The sequence below is a fragment of the Balearica regulorum genome, chromosome 3 (genome assembly GCF_011004875.1).
Source record: "Balearica regulorum gibbericeps isolate bBalReg1 chromosome 3, bBalReg1.pri, whole genome shotgun sequence".
NCBI classification, from domain to species: domain Eukaryota; kingdom Metazoa; phylum Chordata; class Aves; order Gruiformes; family Gruidae; genus Balearica; species Balearica regulorum.
In genome coordinates this window covers 79,819,053-79,839,878 of record NC_046186.1, presented here as the reverse complement: position 1 = coordinate 79,839,878, position 20,826 = coordinate 79,819,053, and the positions used below count along the sequence as shown (strand labels likewise).

Sequence of the window (20,826 nt, the reverse complement as noted above, 5' to 3'; positions counted from 1 at the left end):
TAGTTAAATCACAATGGTGAGGAATCTGGAAATTGCATCTTTGATGGGTTCATTTCAGCTACCAGAAACATTAAACTTCCTAATTTAACCAAGTTAAAATGTAAAGTGAAAAGCAAAATCACTTCATGCTTTCCTTCTATTCCTGCTTTCTTTTGTGAGGGAAGAAGTGAAGAGTATTCCAGATGTGATGACCTACTCTTAGTAACAGTGCAAGGTTACAGAGGAAAAAATATGTACACCCTCATCTCATATTTTGCATTGGAATAGGAGACTATTGAAGAGACATTTATATTTAAGTATCACTAAAACTTACAGTATGGATTTAAAAGATTTAAAGGTGACTCTGCACAAGATTTCAATAATCTTAAAAATTTTTAAAATCTAAATTTCATCAAAACACAGGACTCTTTTTTTTTTTTTTTTTCATATTCTATGTTAGCCTAGCGGAAGTTGTCCCTGTTTATGGTAGGGAGGTTGGAACTAAATGATCTTTAAGGTCCCTTCCAGCCCAAACTGTTCTGTGATTCTATGATTTTGTTATGCAACAAGGAATATATTTATAAGTTCAAGAAAGCAATACTTTTAAAAATAATTAGCCTCTATAACACATGTAAATTCTCCCTCTTTCTTTCCTGTGTTATCTTGACTGATATACGAGCCTACTACAGGTGGTAGGAAAGTCTTGTCCCCAGTTTCAAATTGGACAACCAAGGCACTAAAAGGCTTTTTTTTTGCACTTAGTCATGAAGGTTTGGTTTTCCTGATGAAAACCAAAAGCAGCCTGAGTATACACAGAGGTATTAGAGTAGGGATTTAGACCTATTTCCTAATCTGACTAGTTTAGTGCAGGCTTGAAGACACTCATGAACTGATGGCAGGCAGGGTTCCATGAAGGTGGTTCCGGAAAATGGAAGTGTTTTTTCTTACTGTTCAGGAAAAGAGCTATGTGTGGTCCCAGAAAATGCATTAGCTGGGACAGTTGTTTCAGCCAAGCAATACAAGAGCGAAGGTGTGCCTGCTCCGTGGCAGAACAAGTCCCATTGTCGTTTCAGAGCATGGGCTGGTAAGCGATCTTGCACACCAATGATTGCTAGGGAGGCATCATGACCTGTGCTTTTACAGGATGACATGTAGAAAATGCCTGTAAGCAAGATGAATCAGCACACCCTGGTGTGCATGATTTTCAAATTCCTTGTGAATCATTAGTCTGAGCTTTCGTCTAACAGTCTAGAGTTTTCCAGCTAAATGAGTGTTTTGCACTATCAGAAAAGCCAGCTTTGCTGACTTCAGATAAATGGCATTTGTACTCTTTGGGAAATTCCTCTTAACAAAAATGATCTACATTTATGTGTCCACAGTTTTTCTTTTCATTAGATATGTGATGCTCTGCTTTGTCTTTAAAACTTTGCATCTCAGAATGTTTTTTGCAATTATTAACGTCAACAATGATCATCTCAAAATGTAAGTCTATTTGGAAATTTTGAGAGTCATCTGTGGAATGGCAAAAGTGCAATGAACGTTCCCTCTCCTCAAGATGCTTATACATACTGTAGCGATCATGAATGGAAAATTCACGCCATATGGCTGATCCTGCCATAGAGTCTTGTAGCTGCCTTGTAGCTGCCTGCACTGTAAAAAACTCATCTTCCATTCTTTGACAAGTGGGCTTGCTCATTTTAAAGTCAGGAAAGCACTCAGATTTAGGGCTCATCCATGCTTTTTAGTGTATTAGATTCTGAGTGACAATAGCCCATGTCTCTGAGAATATAGTTTATGGAGACTATAAAGGCACATTCAAATTGCTATTAATGAGCTACCCGGACTCTTTCATGTACAGACTGTTGCCATGTGTTACCAAGTATTGGGAAGATACTTTTATCATGTGGTGAAGTCTCATTATTTTTTATGTTTTTTTGACTGCCAACAACTGTACTTCATTATACATGGGCAACACATTTGGCTTTTCCTTTTTTTCAAGGTTCATCTTAAGAATTACATTCAGTAGTTGCTTCCAGAAGTATTTTTCACACAGTAGGATCTCCCAGGACCTTCTGTTTCTTTCTTCAGGAAAGTGATAATATAATACTAGTACAATGTTTTTTTCATGAAATTACATTTCCACAACCTCGATCAGGAAGGCACAATTCTGAAGTTCATGTATAAAGTTACATTTTAGTCTCAGGTTAAACTTTCTTGCATACAGGTGTTTATGGAAGATGTAAATATAAATTTCCTTCTTTTCTACTATTTTAGGCCAGAAGAGGAGACATCTGGTATTTTTTTTAGTTAATCACTGTACTTTCATTTTAAATAAATTTTGGGATACATGTCTATTACTTAGTGTGCCTGAAAGTCATTAGTAAATTTAACTTATATAAAAAGATCATACTATATTTAGTAGGGTCAAGGCAGAACTGACGTGTAGCATTTCTACTATTTTAGTGTTCTTTAAAAATTACATTGGTGTTATTTTTAGTATAAATTAAGCATTTAAATAGATTTACTATATCTCAGCAAATTTTCATGGTATGGGCATATAAGATTACTAACTAATCACTTTTATTTTCTTTATTTAAATTGTTAACCCAGAAGTAAACTAAAACCCAACAAAATTTAGGATGCCTCCTGTCACTTTGGTAACTGCTAAATATTTTAGTATATATATCTTTCTTTTAGACAACTAATGTGAGAAAATGTTGATTTTCTATTAATAAGACATCTTTTATCTTTTAAAATCTTTTAAACTATGGTGACTATTTGAACTGTATATGTAGGTACCCTGAAGAAATACATCCACTTGCAGTTACTTTCAATTGGGTCTTGATCTGCCAGGCACAAATGACTTCATTATGCTGCTTTGCACCTAAGTGATCAGTAGTTAGTACTCACGTTTTAAAAAAATGTTGATCTTTCTTGCTGCTTTTGCAACACATGAACTTTATGCCAGTAGAAGAATTTTTGTAAATACCATATGGGTATAGAAGAATCATATTGAAGAGGAATCATATTGAAAATTTGGATTTACTCTTGCATTCTATTTTGAAAATGTTGAATGCAAGAAGTCATAGAAGTTCCTTCATATAAAAGTTTACTCTTTTGATAGTTGTCTTTCTCTTGTGATACATTATTTCATGATAAAGTGACTATTTTAAAAGCAGAAGTTGTAAAAGAATATCAGGGTTTTGAGAAAAAAAGGAAAGAAGCAATACACTCTAAGTAAACATGTTCAGTCTCTTGAGTGTGGAATAATAAAAGAAGAAATGTGAGCCTGTTAAGTTCTGATACATGGTTCAGTTTTAGGAAGAAAAATCCATTCCTCTGGTGTATCAAGGATAATTAGGGGTATAAACCAGCTACTTTGTAAGGGGACTATGCTTGTGTGGCTAGGTTTGCATGAAAGAATTTTGGTTTTTTAGTGTATTACGCTGTGAGCTAATGTCCAGATTTTGAAGTGGAATTTGAAATTGTACACCTGAGTAGGACACTAGTAAAAATTCTTTTTCATGTTTCCCTCAGTTTTTCTCATTACTGAGTGAAGAGACAGGATCGTAATGACAATGATGTCATGCAAACATTAGCAGCCTCAGAGATTAAGGCAGTCTTTTGAAGAATGTCTGAGATTACATTTAAGTTGTTTCAAACCCATCATTAAAGAAAATGATCTGGAAACCATTCCTGATCATTTGTCCATCCATTTGAGTTCTAAGTGTATTTTGCAGACTTTCAAAAACTGGTATTGTAAGAATATAGTAAAAGTGTTTTCTACATTAAAAACTGGTTTATTAGACATTTTCATACTGCTAATTATATATTTTCATTCTTTTGAATTTAATGGAATTTTTCTTTAATGTAGCCAAGAGTTTGACTAACCTTGGGCATCCTTCTTTCTCCTATAATGATGACTGAGGTCAATAATGTACTTTTTACTTCATTGCACTCTTTGTTGCTGTTCATCATGCAGTATCTTCAGATCCCTGCTTCACCATTCTGGTATCACAGAATCACAGAGTGGTTGAGGTTGGAAGAGACCTCTGGAGGTCATCTAGTCCAACTCCCCTGCTCAAGCAGGGCCACCTACAGCAGGTTGCTCAGGACTGTGTGCAGACAGCTTTTGAGTATCTCCAAGGACGGAGACTCCATAGTCTCTCTGGGCAACCTGACAGCAATCTGATTGCTTTAAGATTGGGTTCAGTATACTCTAACTATGACAAACTCTTTACTACAGTGCCCCTCATTTAAAGTCAAATAGGTGTGGATATGTGGCTGAAAAAATTAATATCCAGATTAGCAGCTGTCCTCTGGTTTGGGCAAATTCTTGTGTGCTGCACGGAACTACAAGGAAAGGAAAATTTTACGGAATTGTGACATACTGTGGAATGTGGCATATGTGAAATTCTTAGCAGAATTCTTAGTCCAGCCATGAAACTTTCAAAAACGAATCCTTAGAAACAGCAATTGTGGAAAAAACTTAAAAACTATGTCCTAGTTTCCTGCCCAATAATCAAATGACTGGGGACCTGGAACAGACTTCTAATTGGACATGTAGGGACAGAAAACCTCTTAGTTACAGAATGAATCTTGATAATAAATAAAACAGATCAACATTTCTTGATCTAGAATATTCTTTTTTTTCCATGTCCTATACTCCCTTTGTGGGGAAATGTCAGTGCAGGTTATTATTTGGTTCATCTGGAAATGAGTGACACCGAAACAACTGCTGTGCACATAACTGCAGCCACATAATGTAACACATACTGGAGGTTCTCTTCCTAGCACCAGTTTCTCTTATGCAGTACCAGTTCTTTGATAGTACCCAAAAATGTGGTAGTGCTTGTCTAGAAGAGCTTGCTGTCTGAATTTTATATATATATATATACATGAAGTGAACATTGAATAAAACATTCAGAAGAAGACAAAATAAAACAAAACAAAGCAAACAATCCTTCATGGATCACAGTAGTCAGCCACCAGTTACAGCAATGCCACCCATAAACAAAATTTTCAGGAAAGTGTTCTTGGCCATGAATCCTGAATGAAGTGAGCTTCCCACAGACTAGTCCATGGTGAGGCACTGAACTCTGGGAAAAGACAGAAGTTAAGGCATATTCTTGATTTCATCCTTTCTCTGTTGTCAAACAGCTCCCCACTCAGCATGCTGCTTTTATGGATTCCATTCTGAGGAATGCATGGTCAGATTTTGTGATAGAAGGATCATTTGCAAGTGAGATGTAACTGACTATGGTACCAGTCAAAACAATGGAAATTTTGAGTTTGGAAACCAGTAGAATTATCCAGTTCAAATCCTGTCAGAAATGAGAATCTGTTGCAGAGGTTCTCACTGTTCTTACAATTGAAAATATTTTTGTGGCATTCCTATGCCACATTTCAATCTCCTCAAGATTTTTAAGCAAAGATAATGCTTTGTGAGTCTCTTTTTGTGACTACAAAACAGATGTAGCAGTTGATATGAATACCTAAAGAAGAAGTGGTAATCTTTGTTGGTGGTATAAACCACAAACTCCTAAAGATGAATTCCAACTTTTTGTAGTTGCTGATGATGACTTTCCTTTTGAGTCCAGTGAGTGCAGGGCTTCATCCAGGAACACGGACATTCTTCTCGTTTTTATCAGAAAGCAAAGAAGCACTGACTCTGAGTACGAACTCTCAAAGGAAATCTCAGATATGAATGTTCACATGCTGTCTAGATACTGTGAACTCTGAACAAATAGTATAGGTTTGGGTTATGTTATTCTAACAATGGAAAGATGTAATCGGTCTCCTGCTTTTATGTACATGTACCAGCAAAATAAGACATTTTTAATTCCCTCAGGATAATATCTTGAGGCAAACCAGCTGTATTTTACATTGTGTTGTGTGTTTTTATATGTTAATTGATGTATATTTATAAAGACATGGTAATACTAACATAGTACTCTTGTTTAAATGCAGCTTTCTGAACCTTTGTGCTTTCAGTAAGAGAGGCTCTGAGGTGTTCTTTGACACACAACCAGCACATAACCAACTTCTGAAGTTTGAAGAAAGTAAAAAGTAAACTTTATATATGTGTATGGATATGAACTCATGCATATATGGCCATATAAACATCCATTGTTAATGTATGGCATGATTTTACCGATGGTGGGGTGAAAGCAAGGTTATAGCAGAAGAGGCAATGGTCATGGTATGTTGCCTTTTTTTTCCAATGGGAGCACACACACTCATTCACAAAGTGGGTGGGTGTGCCATCAGTACTTGAAGCAGAGACTTTGTAACCTAGATTGTATCAAGAAAGGGCACATACATCCCACTCCCTGGGACAGGGACATGATTTATATATCTGCTATATATTGCTTTTTATGCTTAGAGTTTTTGTCAGTTCATTTGTGTGCTTACAGAGAAATAAATCTTTTCTTGTTTTATTTCTTTTTCTGTTTTTCTTTTCTTCCTGTGCATTGTGACTACTGCATTTTCTCTTGTTTCTTAGTACAAAATGGTTCTGAACTATGGTTTCTAGTACCATTCTTTCCTGCACTACTTGGGTCTTTTTTCTCTTTCTTTTCCCTCTTAGCATTTTTGTTTGTAAACTGTGTGCACAGTGGTTACTGTTGAGAGACTATTCTCTCCTTTTTGCTTTCTTCTCGAAGTCAGTTCTCCTGGGAACATTATATCATACTGAGTAAGATGGCACTGCCAAAGTTTTTTTTGTTAAAGATTTACTTTTCCTCTTCTGTCTTTATATTGGCTGGTGATGGGCACGTGCACTGCTTTGATTATCTTAGAGAACCCCATAACTGAGACCAGTGAAACAGCATGCCCAAAAATGTACGACCAACAACTTAATGTTTTTTCAACTCTATACCATGAGCTTCGTTTCATTTTTGGGGAGGCAGGCTGATAGTGCAAGACGACCAAAACTGCTCACTATGTCCCTCATGGCTGATGGCAACACCTGCTGCTCAGAAGTGAGCCAAAAAATGAAGTGATAACCCAGAGGTAAAACTGCTGAAGGAAATCTGGTCAGAACAAGATCTGTTAACCTTCTTTAGGACTTCGTAGTTTACAGAGGAGTCTTTGAAAGCTTATTCGGCTTGTGCAACCTGTCTTTATGAGCAGCTTAGCTAGATGATGATGATGAAGATCTAATATTGCCTTTTTGACCAGCGAAGATCTCTGATGACCTCCTCTCCCTAAGGAAAACTAATATTTCTTATCTTTCCTGAATGATCATTTTCTGTTGGCACATACTTATCTATAAGATATTAACAACACAGAGAGGATTTAAATGACAAACACGAAGAGTCAAGGTAAATTAGATGTTGAAAAAATCCCAATATTGCAAAAATAAAGTTATATTTAGCTATAAATATATAAAAGAAGCAACAAAATAAGTGAGCTGTTATGTTGGGGGGATAACAAGATCAAGATTATGTAGTGTGACTGAAAAGTGTAAAAGAATTCTGTTCTTCATTTCTCATTGATGTTGACACAATGGAAAGAAAATGGGAGACAAAGAAGAATTATTAGTAGTAATGAGGCATAGAAATAGAAGTCAGCTGGAATTTTACCTTTATTATACTAAAGGATAAAATCCCTGCCTGAGATATAGGGCTTGTTCAGAAATTTAACTAAGGCTGAATGCATTGGAAAGCAGTAATGATTTGCCTGAACCTCAGATGTGAGCATGGATTAGATATAAATGGCTCACTCTTGTTTTGAAATTTCTACTCTTTTTTAAGCTTGAATAATTTCATCAATATTTATTGTGTTTTATTCATGTTCTCTCTCCCTTGATCCAGGAAAAGATTAAATAAGTTCTGTCACTTTTCTAGGTTTTGTTCCAGTTCTTCCTTATTGAACTTTAGTTTCTTAATTTGAGACCTGAGATATGCAGTAAGACATTTACCATGATTACCTTTTGAACAAATGTTTTTGTCTTGGACTCTTCATTATGTTTATGTAAGATCCATTTCAAATTATATTCAGAAAACTGGAAATACTAACTTTTTTTTTTTTTTTTTTAATCTTCCATCAATCCTTATCCACACTAGATTTCCTCCCTATTATTTTCTTCTGGATCTGAATAAGTGGAAGAAAATTTACCAAAAAAAAAGTACTTTTTCTTTCTTGTACTGATTGATACATCAATGTATGATTTCAATTAAAAGTGGAAAAGCTGAGATGTGTATTTGAAAGAACTGAATAATTCTGATGGAAGGCTACTTTAAGAATTTATATATACTTATTTACCTACTTCCATTGCTGTTGCCTTGTAATTACACCAATGACAAATCCAAAATTTATATTTTATACTGAACATTGTTTAACAAGGATATCTGTGATTCCAAAGAAAAGGACTAAGCTTCATCTCTAAAATGATAATAAGTAAAACTTAAATACCTCTGTGATATGGGAGGTGAACTGTGGTGTTCTCTTCTTACAAGAGATGTGGTCTGTAGAGAACTTTCCCTTTCAATCACAAAATATGTAAAGTAATGAATTGTACTTTTCTTTATTGCTGTGCTTCAATACCTCGACCCCATCCTTGGGTGTTTCATTTCTGGAAGAGAAAAGTGTAGTTCATCCTCTAATCTCACACCTATTTCCGCAATATTACCATTTGTGATTTTTCTTTACAAAGTGTGAACACATTCCCATTACAAGAGTGAGATAGATACCACCACCACATCCCCCCATTTCAAAATGAGCACTGCACTGTGTTTGATAAATACTAACCTGAAACAGAATTAGCTGATTCAAAGCGTCAGGCTCCACACATTCTTTGAGCAGTCCCCTAAGGTGTTAGACCACCAGGATGGAGTGTCTGTTGAGACAGAACTTTTTGCTGGAACCAAACTTAATAATAAATAAAAGATTGTATGAAAAAAAAAAAAATTGTACTTAATGAGTCCTTTCCTAAGTTCACATTTTATTGCTAAGATGTTTGGGGTTTTTAAAGTAGCTATTCTTTTACACTTCAGCTTTCTGCTTGCTGTGAAATCAGAAACAAAAATAATAATAGGTTTTGACATAAAAACAGGTATGATGTCATAAAACCCAAGCCAATATAATGATTTCATTAAAAAATAAAAAGTTTGGAGAAAGAGAACATCTGTAGTGAGCAAAGCTCACACTAAAAAAAGGAAAAAATAATTTATTCAGGTTCATGATCCAAATGTTGTATGAGACACTCTCCCACTAGTTCTCCTGTCAAACAACACTTCATATATGAGAGTGCTTAAAACATGAATGCTATGTTTATCGAACCAGTCTCCAATGTTGCCGCTGCTCACCCTATCCTTTTATTAAGTCTGACTTATTTCTGTTTTCAGTTATTTTTTAAGTTCTCTCCTTTCATTTGGATTCTAGCAACTGGGATTTGATGTATTGATATGTATTTAGTTGTGTAAGGAACATTTACCACTACTTTGTCTTAGTGCTCTGCACATGTGAGTGTCTACTGCCAAAATGGCATGCTTTCTGGAATGGAAATATTTAATATGGCCTATTAAAAGAAAAACAGCATTTGGGGGCCTATGTAAGTTGTCATTAATAGTATAGAAGCAAGCAGTGAAACTAGATTTTTTTTGATCACTGTGAGTTGTAAAGAGTAACTCTAAATTAGTGTTGTTCCAGTTATTGGCTTTTTTACATTAAGATCTGATTCAATGCCCCTTGCCAGACTTAACAAGTGTTGGGTTAGATCTTAACCCTGGAAAATGTGCAGAGCTTTCCATAAAATCCTATTCTGCATCACATCTATCCTCAGAGTATTTGCATTGCTGCTGTGTTGACCTATTTTACAGTAGTGGTATAAGCAGTATAACTACCTTCTGTCATGTATTTGTTTCTTCATTAGGTCTAGAGACAGAAAAATATGAAGTGGATTATATTCTTTTAGATGAGGGTATTTAATTTGTTTTTTATTATCTTGCTGATGGAAAATTTGTATATACTTACACGGATTCTTATATATGTTTGAGAAGGCAAAGTCAAACAAATTAGATCCATTACAGGAGTCTGTAGTTATTTGGGGTAGCTTAATCCTTCATGTTTCCTTCATCAATATTAGATTTAAATAAAATGATTTCTGAATGTAATTATATAAGTGAGAAGATAGATTTAAGATTGCTTCACATATTATATTTTGGTCAAGTAAATTTCACACATCAAAAGAGTTATTGGGAATTACTGGTTTTACTGGCCTATAAGAAGTCATATTAAATTTAAATGAGAATTTTGCTTTTTCTAAGCACATAAATAATACTTACTAAAAGCTGACAGCAGAGATGCATGTGCTGAAATAGGTAATATATTTAAAAATATGATACCTTATGGAAAATACCTAGGAGGTTCCACGAACATCTGTCCTGAAGAGATGAACTTAATCTGAGTCATAAGGGAACTAAGGTTTTAAAACTTAAGCTTGGGTTTGGGATGACACTTCAATGAAAGATCAAGATGCAGAAATTCTGTATTCTCACAGATATGTCAGAGGGTAAAAATAGTCAGGTAGGAAATAGAAGTTAGGCTGCCAAGAACGGACCTAGTGATGCTTTTGCACAAATATGAATAAATAAGATGGGAAAATGGAATGATCAGCGCTGGGTGAAGGCAGCCCTGGGTGATCTGTTAGGCTTATCATAAATTCGGTGGAAGAAGGGTAATCAATGAGACACTCCAGTACAAGGTTACAAAATGTACGAGGAACATAGACTAAAACTTGCTGGCAGTGAAGGTATGCTTTATGTTAAAGACAATGCAGAAGAAAGACAAATTAATAAACCTCAACAAGTAATCAGGAGTCCTGTACAGGTTGAAATTCCAGGCCTGTATAGGAAGAATAGAGTATTAGACTTATATCCTAATAACAAGACCAGGATGACAACACTGCCTGTGTTATGGTAGATCAGTGTGGGCAGGAAGGTCCATTAGCCTACTCTATCAGGATGTATGTAGAGGTCAGATTTTAGCTTCTAGAATGACTGTTTCATGGCGAGGGGGCCACCCGAGTCAACCCTTGACTACATTACAAAATATGTAGAAATTGTATCTGGCTCAGGAAGTCATAGAATCATAGAATCATAGAATCGTTTAGGTTGCAAAAGACCTTTAAGATCATTGAGTCCAGCCATTGACCTAACACTAGGTTAGGTCCTAGTGGTAGGTTCCCTAACATTGAATGTAGGTGCACCTACATTAAAGCTGCAAGAGCCTCTCAGTCTTACCTGGGTAGTTGTTTACAGCACTCTTGGAGAAGACTCCAAGATGGAGTCTAGCTAGGTGGATCTTTGCTCCACTATATCTGTTCTTCTGCTCCAAATAAAAGCACTTGAATAAACACACTGAGAAGTCTGGACAGAAATTTCAAATAAATATGTTCACATGGTTTGGCTTTGCCAAAGTATCTATTTGATGTAACAATTTTAAGATCTCTAAATGACAAGAATGCCAGGTGAGTCCATAAAATTAAGATCTGTTGCTTTCAGATCTGTGTTTCTTGAATATTTTATTTGGAGAGACAATTACAAATAAAAATACAAGGTGTTAAAAATAAAGTTTTGCTATGAAGATCCAGTAGGAAGCTGACTTAGATGACCTCTCTACGTTGCATTCAGTTATCTTTTTCTTTAAATGTTGATTTTCTTGAGTGACTAGTGAAAATACTGTATATGGTGGATCTGTTACATTATTCATAAGTTTTCTGATGGGATTCCACACATATAGGTGGTCTGGAAAAATATCTTTATTCTTTGACCTCTACAGCTCATCTTGCCAACTCTGAGGCATTGTTTGCCTGTTATAAATTCAATCTGTTGAATGATTTGGCTTTCTTTACAATTATCTTTCCTACCAATTCTAGAAAAGACTTTCTTCTTTTTAAGGCCCAAGTCCTACCTAGAATGTCTCTCTATATACATCATCAGTGGCTCGTCTAACAACTGTTTTAATGTCTTATTCCTGGTGCCCTCTGAACTTGGGTCCCTCTAGATACGTAAACCATCTCTGATATGCCAGACATATCAAATATAGCTATTAGAGACACTAAAAGTTAGGTGAGATGAATTCCACCTAAAGTGTCAACCCTTTTGATCTAAGCCACATGGAAATTTTTTTAGACATGCTTAAGTTCACTTTCTGGCAGTCTTCTGTTCTTTGGTGATTTCTGTCTGGAAATTAGAGATGTGAATTCTGTGTTTGAGAGAAAGATAATCAGAGCAATGTTCTCAGTCTACGCTTATCCATGCATTGAGCATAATGGCAGGAAAATTGTGAACATATCATCTAGGGGTACTATGAAGACAGAAGAGTCGTCAGCTCTTGAATGACACTACATGTAATCACCTCCTATGCATGTGTATGCTACACCTCAGGGAATTATGGCTAAAGGCGCTAACCTGTTTTTTATATTTTCTCCTCAGTTCTCATTTCTGCAATAGGGGAACTATCTTAACAATAAAAACTTCTGTCTTCTGTCTGTTAAAAAACATGTGGCTTTGATCTAACTGATTTAATGCTTAGAGTGTAGCTGTCAAATTAAGCAATCATCTTTCAAGAAAACAAATCTTTTCAAAGTGCTACTTACACGTCTTCTGTTCTTAGGTTAAACCACAAACCCAGAGTTGGTAAAGCCTTCACGTGCTGTAGATCTTCAGGGGTAAAGGTGGTGAATTCTACATTGCTTTAGACACCACTTTCTGAACAGGAAAAATATAATAAAAGTCAGTTCCATAATGTCTCCTTTTCCTGTTGCTCTTGATTGTTGCTAGCTGTCAAACCAATGCAAAATTCAAGAGCAACAGTAAGTACTACAGTATTGATGGGTTTGTTTTCATTGATTAACACTGGTGTTTAGTGGCATTCCTGCCAATTTCATTTCAGCCACATCATTTGCTTTCTGACACATTTATATTGCAGCTATGAGTGTTCCACTAGTAAATTCAGAGATTACATCTATTCATTCAAAGGTGATATAAACAAAAATCTATTGTAATAGACTGACAATATCCATTGAAGAGATATCTGAGTTGTTTCCTAAAATGTGTATCAGTGTAGGTTACCAGTATTATTAAGAGTCTGGAGTTTTAAAATATTGTATAAGGATTTATATGTATGTAATACAAAAATAAATGCAAATATATACTTAGCTGATGTTAAAAATCATTACAGTTACATTTTATTTCTGATATAAGTTTAGTTCTGAGTTATTTCAATTTTGTAAGTTTTCAAAGAGTGTTGGCATGTAAAGATTTCCACCAGCATTTAAAGTTTACACTTTTAAAAATAAAAACAGTGGAGAGGGATTATTTATCAGGAGTGTAGTGATAGAACAAGGGATAATGGGTTTAAACTGAAAGAGGGTAGATTTAGATTAGATATGAGGAAGAAATTCTTTACTGTGATGGTGGTGAGACACTGGAACAGGTTGCCCAGAGAAGTTGTGGCTGCACCATCCCTGGCAGTGTTCAAGGCCAGGTTGAATGGGGCTTTGGGCAACCTGGTCTAGTGGAGGGTGTCCCTGCCCATGGCAGGGGGGTTGGAACTAGATGGTCTTTAGGGTCCCTTCCAACTCAAACCGTTCTGTGATTCTATGATTCTGTGAAGCACAGGCAATGGCAAGTCTCTGTAACAAGCGGAATAGGAGTCCAGACAATGTTAAAGAGATGTTCTTGAACTAAATTCTATAATGTAAAAATGCCACTAGGACATTCAAAAGCAGATGTGAAAAAGTGCAAGTTAAATTAGAAAATGTGTGTATTCATCTAACTTGGTATGTTTATCTTACCTTTCAAGTATGTGGTGGAATGCAGAAAGGCTCTAAACTTATGTAGTGGTCAGTCAGAAGTTTCTTACAGAGAAGTTGGAGTTGCAATTGGTGCGTCAACAACATTTAGGTTATTTATATGTAAATATTTCTCCAGTCACATATGCAAGTATTACTCAATAACAACTCAGTATGTGATACTTTCATTTCTGTTTTGTTCACTTTTTTTCTATCATATCAATATATGCTATATAAGAAAATGAAGGGAACAATAAGATTAACTGACTAACCAAACCATAAACAGATGCTTCCCTGAACAGTGATTGCTACTTTGAAAATACAGTTTGTGGCAGCTACTTCCATAAATTATATATAACAGCTTGACCTGAAAACCTCTTTATCTTTTTGAAGCTCAAAGGATAGCTTTACAGAGACATATTGGACTACATCGTCTGCTTCTGGCAGTTTTGGTTCTACGTATGCCCTGCTATTTTCAAAAAATAGTTTGAATAATGAAAACTGAAAATAGTAAACCCCTAAAAACTACGTTCCCATCTGGTCTGTTGAGATACAACGTTTTTGGCAAGATGACACTTTTTGCTGTGTACCTAGTGGACCTTTTCAAGATTTTTATCTCTATTTGCATATTATGCATATTTACATATTTATACTAATTAAAAGAAATCTAAATCATATTATGTGCCTGTAATGTGAAACTAGCTGGAATTACTTTGATTCTTACTATTTCCTGAAGTACAGTATATCTTGAAGCTTACACTGTATACACATAAGTGTTGTGTGAAATATTAAGCCAAAATATTTGTTATATGCATTTCTATACAAAGTCAATTGTTTGTGGTTGTGGCTTAAAAAACTCCAGGTCTCTAATTTACAGCACTTTTTTTTGTGTGTGGCATCACTACAGAAGCATATTTCCCACCCCCAAAAGATAATTCTACAAAGAATACATACTATGTTATTATAAAAGGAAATTCAGTAAGCAATGTCTTGAAATTCATCCTGTTAGTTTACTCTCAGCCTTCCAACCTACACGTCACTGTTTTAACTTTATTGCAGTAAACTTTTATATCTTCTGCAGCCCATCAAGTAGACAACTGTGTTCAAGAACTTGTTCTTCCCCAGTTCTGGCATCAGATGTCATATGTGCTTTCTAAACCTTGAAGCTTATTTAAGAAGCTCTAAAATGCACAAAAACTATACCACCTTCTCTGCCCTACTTGAAGATCTTTTTTTCACTACTCATATATCCATCAATATGAAAAATAGTCGATGCTCTGATATGCTAATATTCTGTAACGTTCTAGTGTTCGTCCCATAGGAAATCTTTAAATAGGTTTCAAGTTATTCACAGAACTGATGCCAAATTTTGAATATACAATTATAAGATAGAAATTTTTTATTATTATTTTAAGTAGTATATTGACTTAACTACTATAGACATTTCAAATATAATTTAAAACACAATTTTGGAGTAGCATGTTTGGGAGCCGAGGGGTTTGAACGAAGTTACATGTTTGCACTTTTTGGAAATGTAACATTGGCATAATTTAAATATTATTTTTTTCTTTAAAATCTTATTTAAATTTCTATAGTTTCTAAATATTGCTGAGCACATTCTTTATCTGTAAATTTTGATAGGTCTTAAGTGTAATAATTCAGGAATTTCAAGAACCCTACAGGTTAGATTTTTAGTAGCTCTTTTAATCTATGTTGAATCAGTGTACAATTAACTTTGTACTGTTATTGTATTACTATTGTACTATTAACTAAGATTTCTATATTGTCTGAAATGTAACACACTGTAAAACTGTTGCTATGGGTGTTCTACATTTATCTTCAGTCAGTTCTGAAACAAGTATGACACTCTTAGAAGTGAAAATGCTTGTCTAACAATCAGGCATAGAATTTTATTCTAAAATCTGCAGGCTAAGCTGGACTCCCTGTGAATGTGCATTAGCATTTTAATTTGGATCTAAAATGTGCTTTTGAAGTGAATCTCCCAGTTGTCCGTACTTATCCAGCTTTGCTTCTCATTGCTGTACACTCACTGAGTATGTGAATTGGATTTGCCTCTGATCAAGTGAAACCAAAAGTTGAACTGCAGGGATGCACTCAGTGTGCTAACAGACTTTCAATCCATGGGACCAGAGTAGAGCTAGTTTACATTAACCCATGGAATGTCTAAAAATAACCCAAGGGAACCTCAGCCTGAGCAGAAAGAAAATCCCCACCATGACATGGTACTCCTCGAGCTCAGGGTCTCTCAGGGAAGAGCTCAGGATGCTAGTGACTCACTGAGCCCATCAAAAGCTCTATTTTTGATGAAACTTTTCTGTAATAATTAGGCAATTTTTGGATTACGAGTGTCATTTTAACTAATAATTGTTTTGTTTTGATTAGGCTTTTAAAACATTGGTTGGACTAAAAAAAAAAAAAAAAAGATTACTGTCTCTCTATATAGGGTATATTTCTTTTGTCCATGGCAAGATTCTGAGTGTAACAGTTCTCAGAAGAATGATGCACTCAAAAGGCAGCTTCTTTTATCTGCTGCCAAGGAAAGCAGGTTGAAAAAGCAGGAAAAAGGAAAAGGGAAGGAGGAGGACTTGTGAGATGATCAGTGGTTTAGAGCACATGACCAACAAAGAGACATCTGAAAGCCAACAGGTGGGCATTTTTAGTTCAGCCAAAATTTCAATGATTCTGTGGTTTGGTGTTGTCAAAAGTGTGGAAGGTGGTTAGATGGAGTAGAAAGATCACTTTTAATGGATAATAAAAACAGGATAACTCTGGAAGAATATAATAGTGCAGGGAATACATTTACATTTAGCAGGTGGAAGCCAAGCAGTGTTTCATAACTGCCAGAGAATATGACAAGAGAGATTGACCCCACATTGCAGCTTTTGAGGTGCAGGTTGGACATTAGAAAAAAGAAAAAAGAAAAAAAGGCGCTGGGAGGGCAGTGCAACCCTAGAACAAGCTGTGAAATTGCCTTATGGTTTTTCAACATTTAGCCAGACAAAGCCATAGCTAAGCTCTTCTAATGTTTTCAGTGGTTGCACCTAGAGCAGTAAGATGGACCAGATGACCTCCTTGGGTCTTGTAAAAATTAAGTTCATTTCCCATTATTTTATTTTCAATTGAAAACTAAACAAGGTTTCTATATTATCTCCCATAATAACAAAACTTCAGTTAGAATAGAATCCACCTCTGATTTCTCTGATAAGATGAAATAATAATAAAAACATTTTCTTTTTTCCCACAAGATAAATGGGTACAGAAACTCAGAAAGAATACATTCCTTAGATATTTATATAGATATACCATCTTTCCAATAGTACGTTACAGAGGTAGATAAGGAGCTAATAGAAGTCTTTGGAAAGATGTAATAGTCTTGGATAGCTGTAAAAAATATAGTTGGAGGAATTAGACTGGATATTTCTGGGTAGTCTATACTTTAAGATTACGTAAGCGAGAGTGAGAAAGAATAAGAGAACAAAAGTCACTGTCTTGGGAGATAACAGTTGTGAGAGATTAAAAGAATTTGTCATTGGAGATGTTGAAGGAGGGAATACAAAGCCAAGAAGATAATTTATTGACCACAGAGCCACTTTATCCAAAGGAAGAAAACAAATGAGTAAACACATCAAACAAAGAACAGATCAAGAAAAATGAGGATGAGAAAAGTTAACCAGATGAACCAGTTAGAGCATGAGATACATTTTTGGTTCCAGCTCTTCAGATATTTGTCACTGGTGTGAATTACTGTAAATCCTAATATACAAGGAGTAAACATCTTGAATAAAAGGTGCCATTTGTAGATCATCACTTTCTGAGCTACAGCAGGTTTTTAAGTACTTGTTTGCAGAAGTAATTGCAGAAAATATTATTTGCTCTTATTTTATAATTAAGACTTTGTGAGACTAGTAAAAGAAAGATAATGCAGTTGAAGGCTCTTTATGCATGTCTTCGATGCTTGCCTCTTCATAAAAATATGTGGCCTTTTCCAACATACTTTCTTACAAAGGAATTCATATACTACATTTAACACCAATGAAAATCAGAAAACTACATTTGTTGGTATGCCTGATTTAATTCATAGTATTTTCCATCTTCATTTAGTCCAGCTCTTTCTTATTTCTTCCATGCTCCCTTTCTGAGTCATACACAGTGAAGTCTGTTTGACTTTCTATGTGGTTTAAACATATGCTTCGGTTTTACAGACTGTTGATGTGTTAGTGGATGTTGACACAAATTTGAAAATACTTGGAAAAGAAAAATCTAAATAAATCACTATTTTAAGAGTAGCTTGGTTGAGAAGAATCTATAGGTTAAGTTGGTCCTTTTTTGAAACGAATCCTGGACCTCATCATAGAAGCAATTTAAATGTCTTCTTAATGATCTTCATACAGTTCGTTGCCCTAAAGCAAACTTCACTCACTGGAAAAATCTTTATTAAAGCCCTATGTTCTTTTCTTTTGAACTGCAGCTCACCACAGCCACCTTGGATGGCAAACTCCAATTGTTTCTACCCTGATATTTTCCAGCCTGTGGAGCTTTGGCCCTGGTGATCTGAGAATAACGACTTGCTGAGAGAAAGGAGACTGGTAACTGGCCATAGGCAAGCAGCATAATATTCCCTTTTAAACTGCAGTTTTCTTCTGACTTTGTTTTCTGCAAGTTCTTCAAGCTGTTCTCAAAGTTTTTCTATTGTACAGTCTGTTACCTTTATTGCAAAAATAAGAGCAAAAGATCAAGAAAAGAGACTACTCATTCTGCCTTCATTCTAGCAAATCACCACAGAAGTGGCTTTCAGAGGACTTCTTGGATGCTTATACTTAGGTGTATTCTGTAGTGCCTTGCTAGACTGGGACCACTTTACTCTAGATTGAAAATGCAGTTAAAATAACAACTGTTCCATTTTTAAAGCCAGATCTGCCTGTGACTAAATATTTAAATTAATCTGAGAGAGAGAAGAATTGTATGTCTTTTCAGAAACATTTTGAGAGTCCTTCTGCTATACTCCTTTGGGGATACTGCAATCAGCAAGGATGTTGTTTGAAGGCAGAATTTTACTGGTTTACTCTTTGTGCTACATTCTGTAAATTTCTTAGGGAATATTTGAGAAAAATCTTCTCTCTAAAATATTACCTTGTTCCTACACTCTGTTATTATTAAAACAGCTTTAAATGTAAAGAAACTATTTCTGTCTTTTAATAACTGTTTAAATATTTGTTTTTTAAATTTAACTAATATGAAAATAAAGTTATGGGAAAAAATGTTCATTTCTTGTATTCCTCCTAGTTTACTTGTCTTAAAACAAAACTTATGAAAGTTTTGTTAGACAACTAGTTTTTTAAAACTAGGCATTCTAACTGTTCATTGTCTCTAGGTAAGAGTAGAGAGCATGTATATGACTGGTGGAAGGAGACAGAATTTTTTTCTTTTCCTTACTAAATTGTGCTGCCATTTCAGTTAAATTTGCCAGAACAGAATCACTAAACTTTATTAATCAGATTAACTAAAGTACTTTTTGAATACTTTTTCAGTTCAAAATCAGATTAACCAAGAGATCATCTTCTATGTTGTGGCTGCACAATGGTACACTACACTCATGCATTATCAGGAAGACTGGAGTTTTTATCTCCACCACAGGGATTCTCAGGATCTTCTCCAAACTCCATGGTCTTCTCCAAACTCCATTTAGCTAACTTTCTCATCTGCATGCTCTGGACTCCATCCCAAGAGTGACTATTGAAATACAGAAAAAATAGAATGGCTCATAGTTGTATTTGCAAGGAAAATGTTCCTGAGCCCTGGGTCACAACTTGCTTAGTTAGTGACTCATTCTTTGGAGAGCTTGAAACATCTGCTGAGGAGGTGTGAACTGTAATTATTATTTTTCTTGTTTGTTTAAGTGCCACATTCTTTAAACAGAATAACATTCTCAAGGCAGAGGACACTCTCAGAAAAAAACTCTGAATCCTTGCTGCAAGCATGGAGGTTGCCACAGTCCCATGGGATTGAAGTAAAAGGGAAAGGCTTCCATTTTCTAGATCTCCTACCTTCTAGGACTAACTGTTGTCAGTTCCCTGTCAGCAAGTGTATATCCCCAAAACCTCTCCTAATCTTCTTCCAAACCTAATCCCTCTTTCCTTAAAGTGAGACTCAGCTGTCTGGTGCTTTCTGGTTACTTTCATCAAGGACTTTTGCTGGACAGGAAAGCCCTTTAAGGCATTTTGGCCATGACCACAGCATCACCAATCCATGCTGAATAGAGACTATCATCTGTTCAGGACTTATAGATGTGCAGCTTTTTGCCCATCTTTTTGCCCATTTTTGGTAGCCCAAAAATTTGTTAACCCCTTTTTCCTTCCGAGAGTGAGAGAGAATCTGCCCTACCACACAGGCACTAGAACTTTTCAAATGGCAATTCACTACAATTTTTTCATATGTTCAAAAAAAAAAAAAATATTTCCACCCCCCCCAGGCTCCTCAGAAATGCTTGAATGCTTGTGGTTTTGAGAATGGAAAACTTTAGCTGACACACTTCAAGTTTGGCAAAGTTAAATGCTTGAAAGCAGGTTTTCTAATGGCAAATAGGAGGAAAAAACAGTCATGGATGGTGCTACCATCTTACAATATTATATATTAAATTTTCATAATCACTAGATTTTCATTCTGAGATCTGTTTGATAGAAGGAAACAGGAGACTATACTTAATTACTAAAGAGTTACAGTCATAAAAGATTACTCTTCAACATAATGCTGTACCCACAGAAGCACTATACCTTTGGTTTTAAACAGGCAAACCTGACAGTTTATATTTTCAGTTTCTGGCACAAAGACAAGACTATTTGAAATGAGACAGTCCTAAAAGCAGATAGGAAAATTTCCTGATTAGCTAAGGCGTATAGTGTATCTCAGCTATATAAAATTGCACAGACAGCTGTAAGTGTAAATATTTGATAGGTCATTGTCAGGAATTTTGAGTATGCTTTCAGTCTGCTTTTGGAAAAAAATGACTGTAGTGTATCTCCCAAATA

At 35.3% G+C, this 20,826-nt stretch overlaps 1 protein-coding gene across 1 annotated transcript in view; it reads left to right on the top strand.

The window, feature by feature from the left end:
- Window positions 1-18,963, top strand: part of WDR27 (WD repeat domain 27) — a 128,320-nt gene extending 109,357 nt beyond the window's left edge. Inside the window, 1 exon segment of the mRNA XM_075748612.1 lies at window positions 18,270-18,963. Coding sequence (XP_075604727.1) covers window positions 18,270-18,317 — 48 coding nt within the window. The 3' untranslated portion in view covers window positions 18,318-18,963.
- Window positions 18,964-20,826: the final 1,863 nt, after the last annotated feature.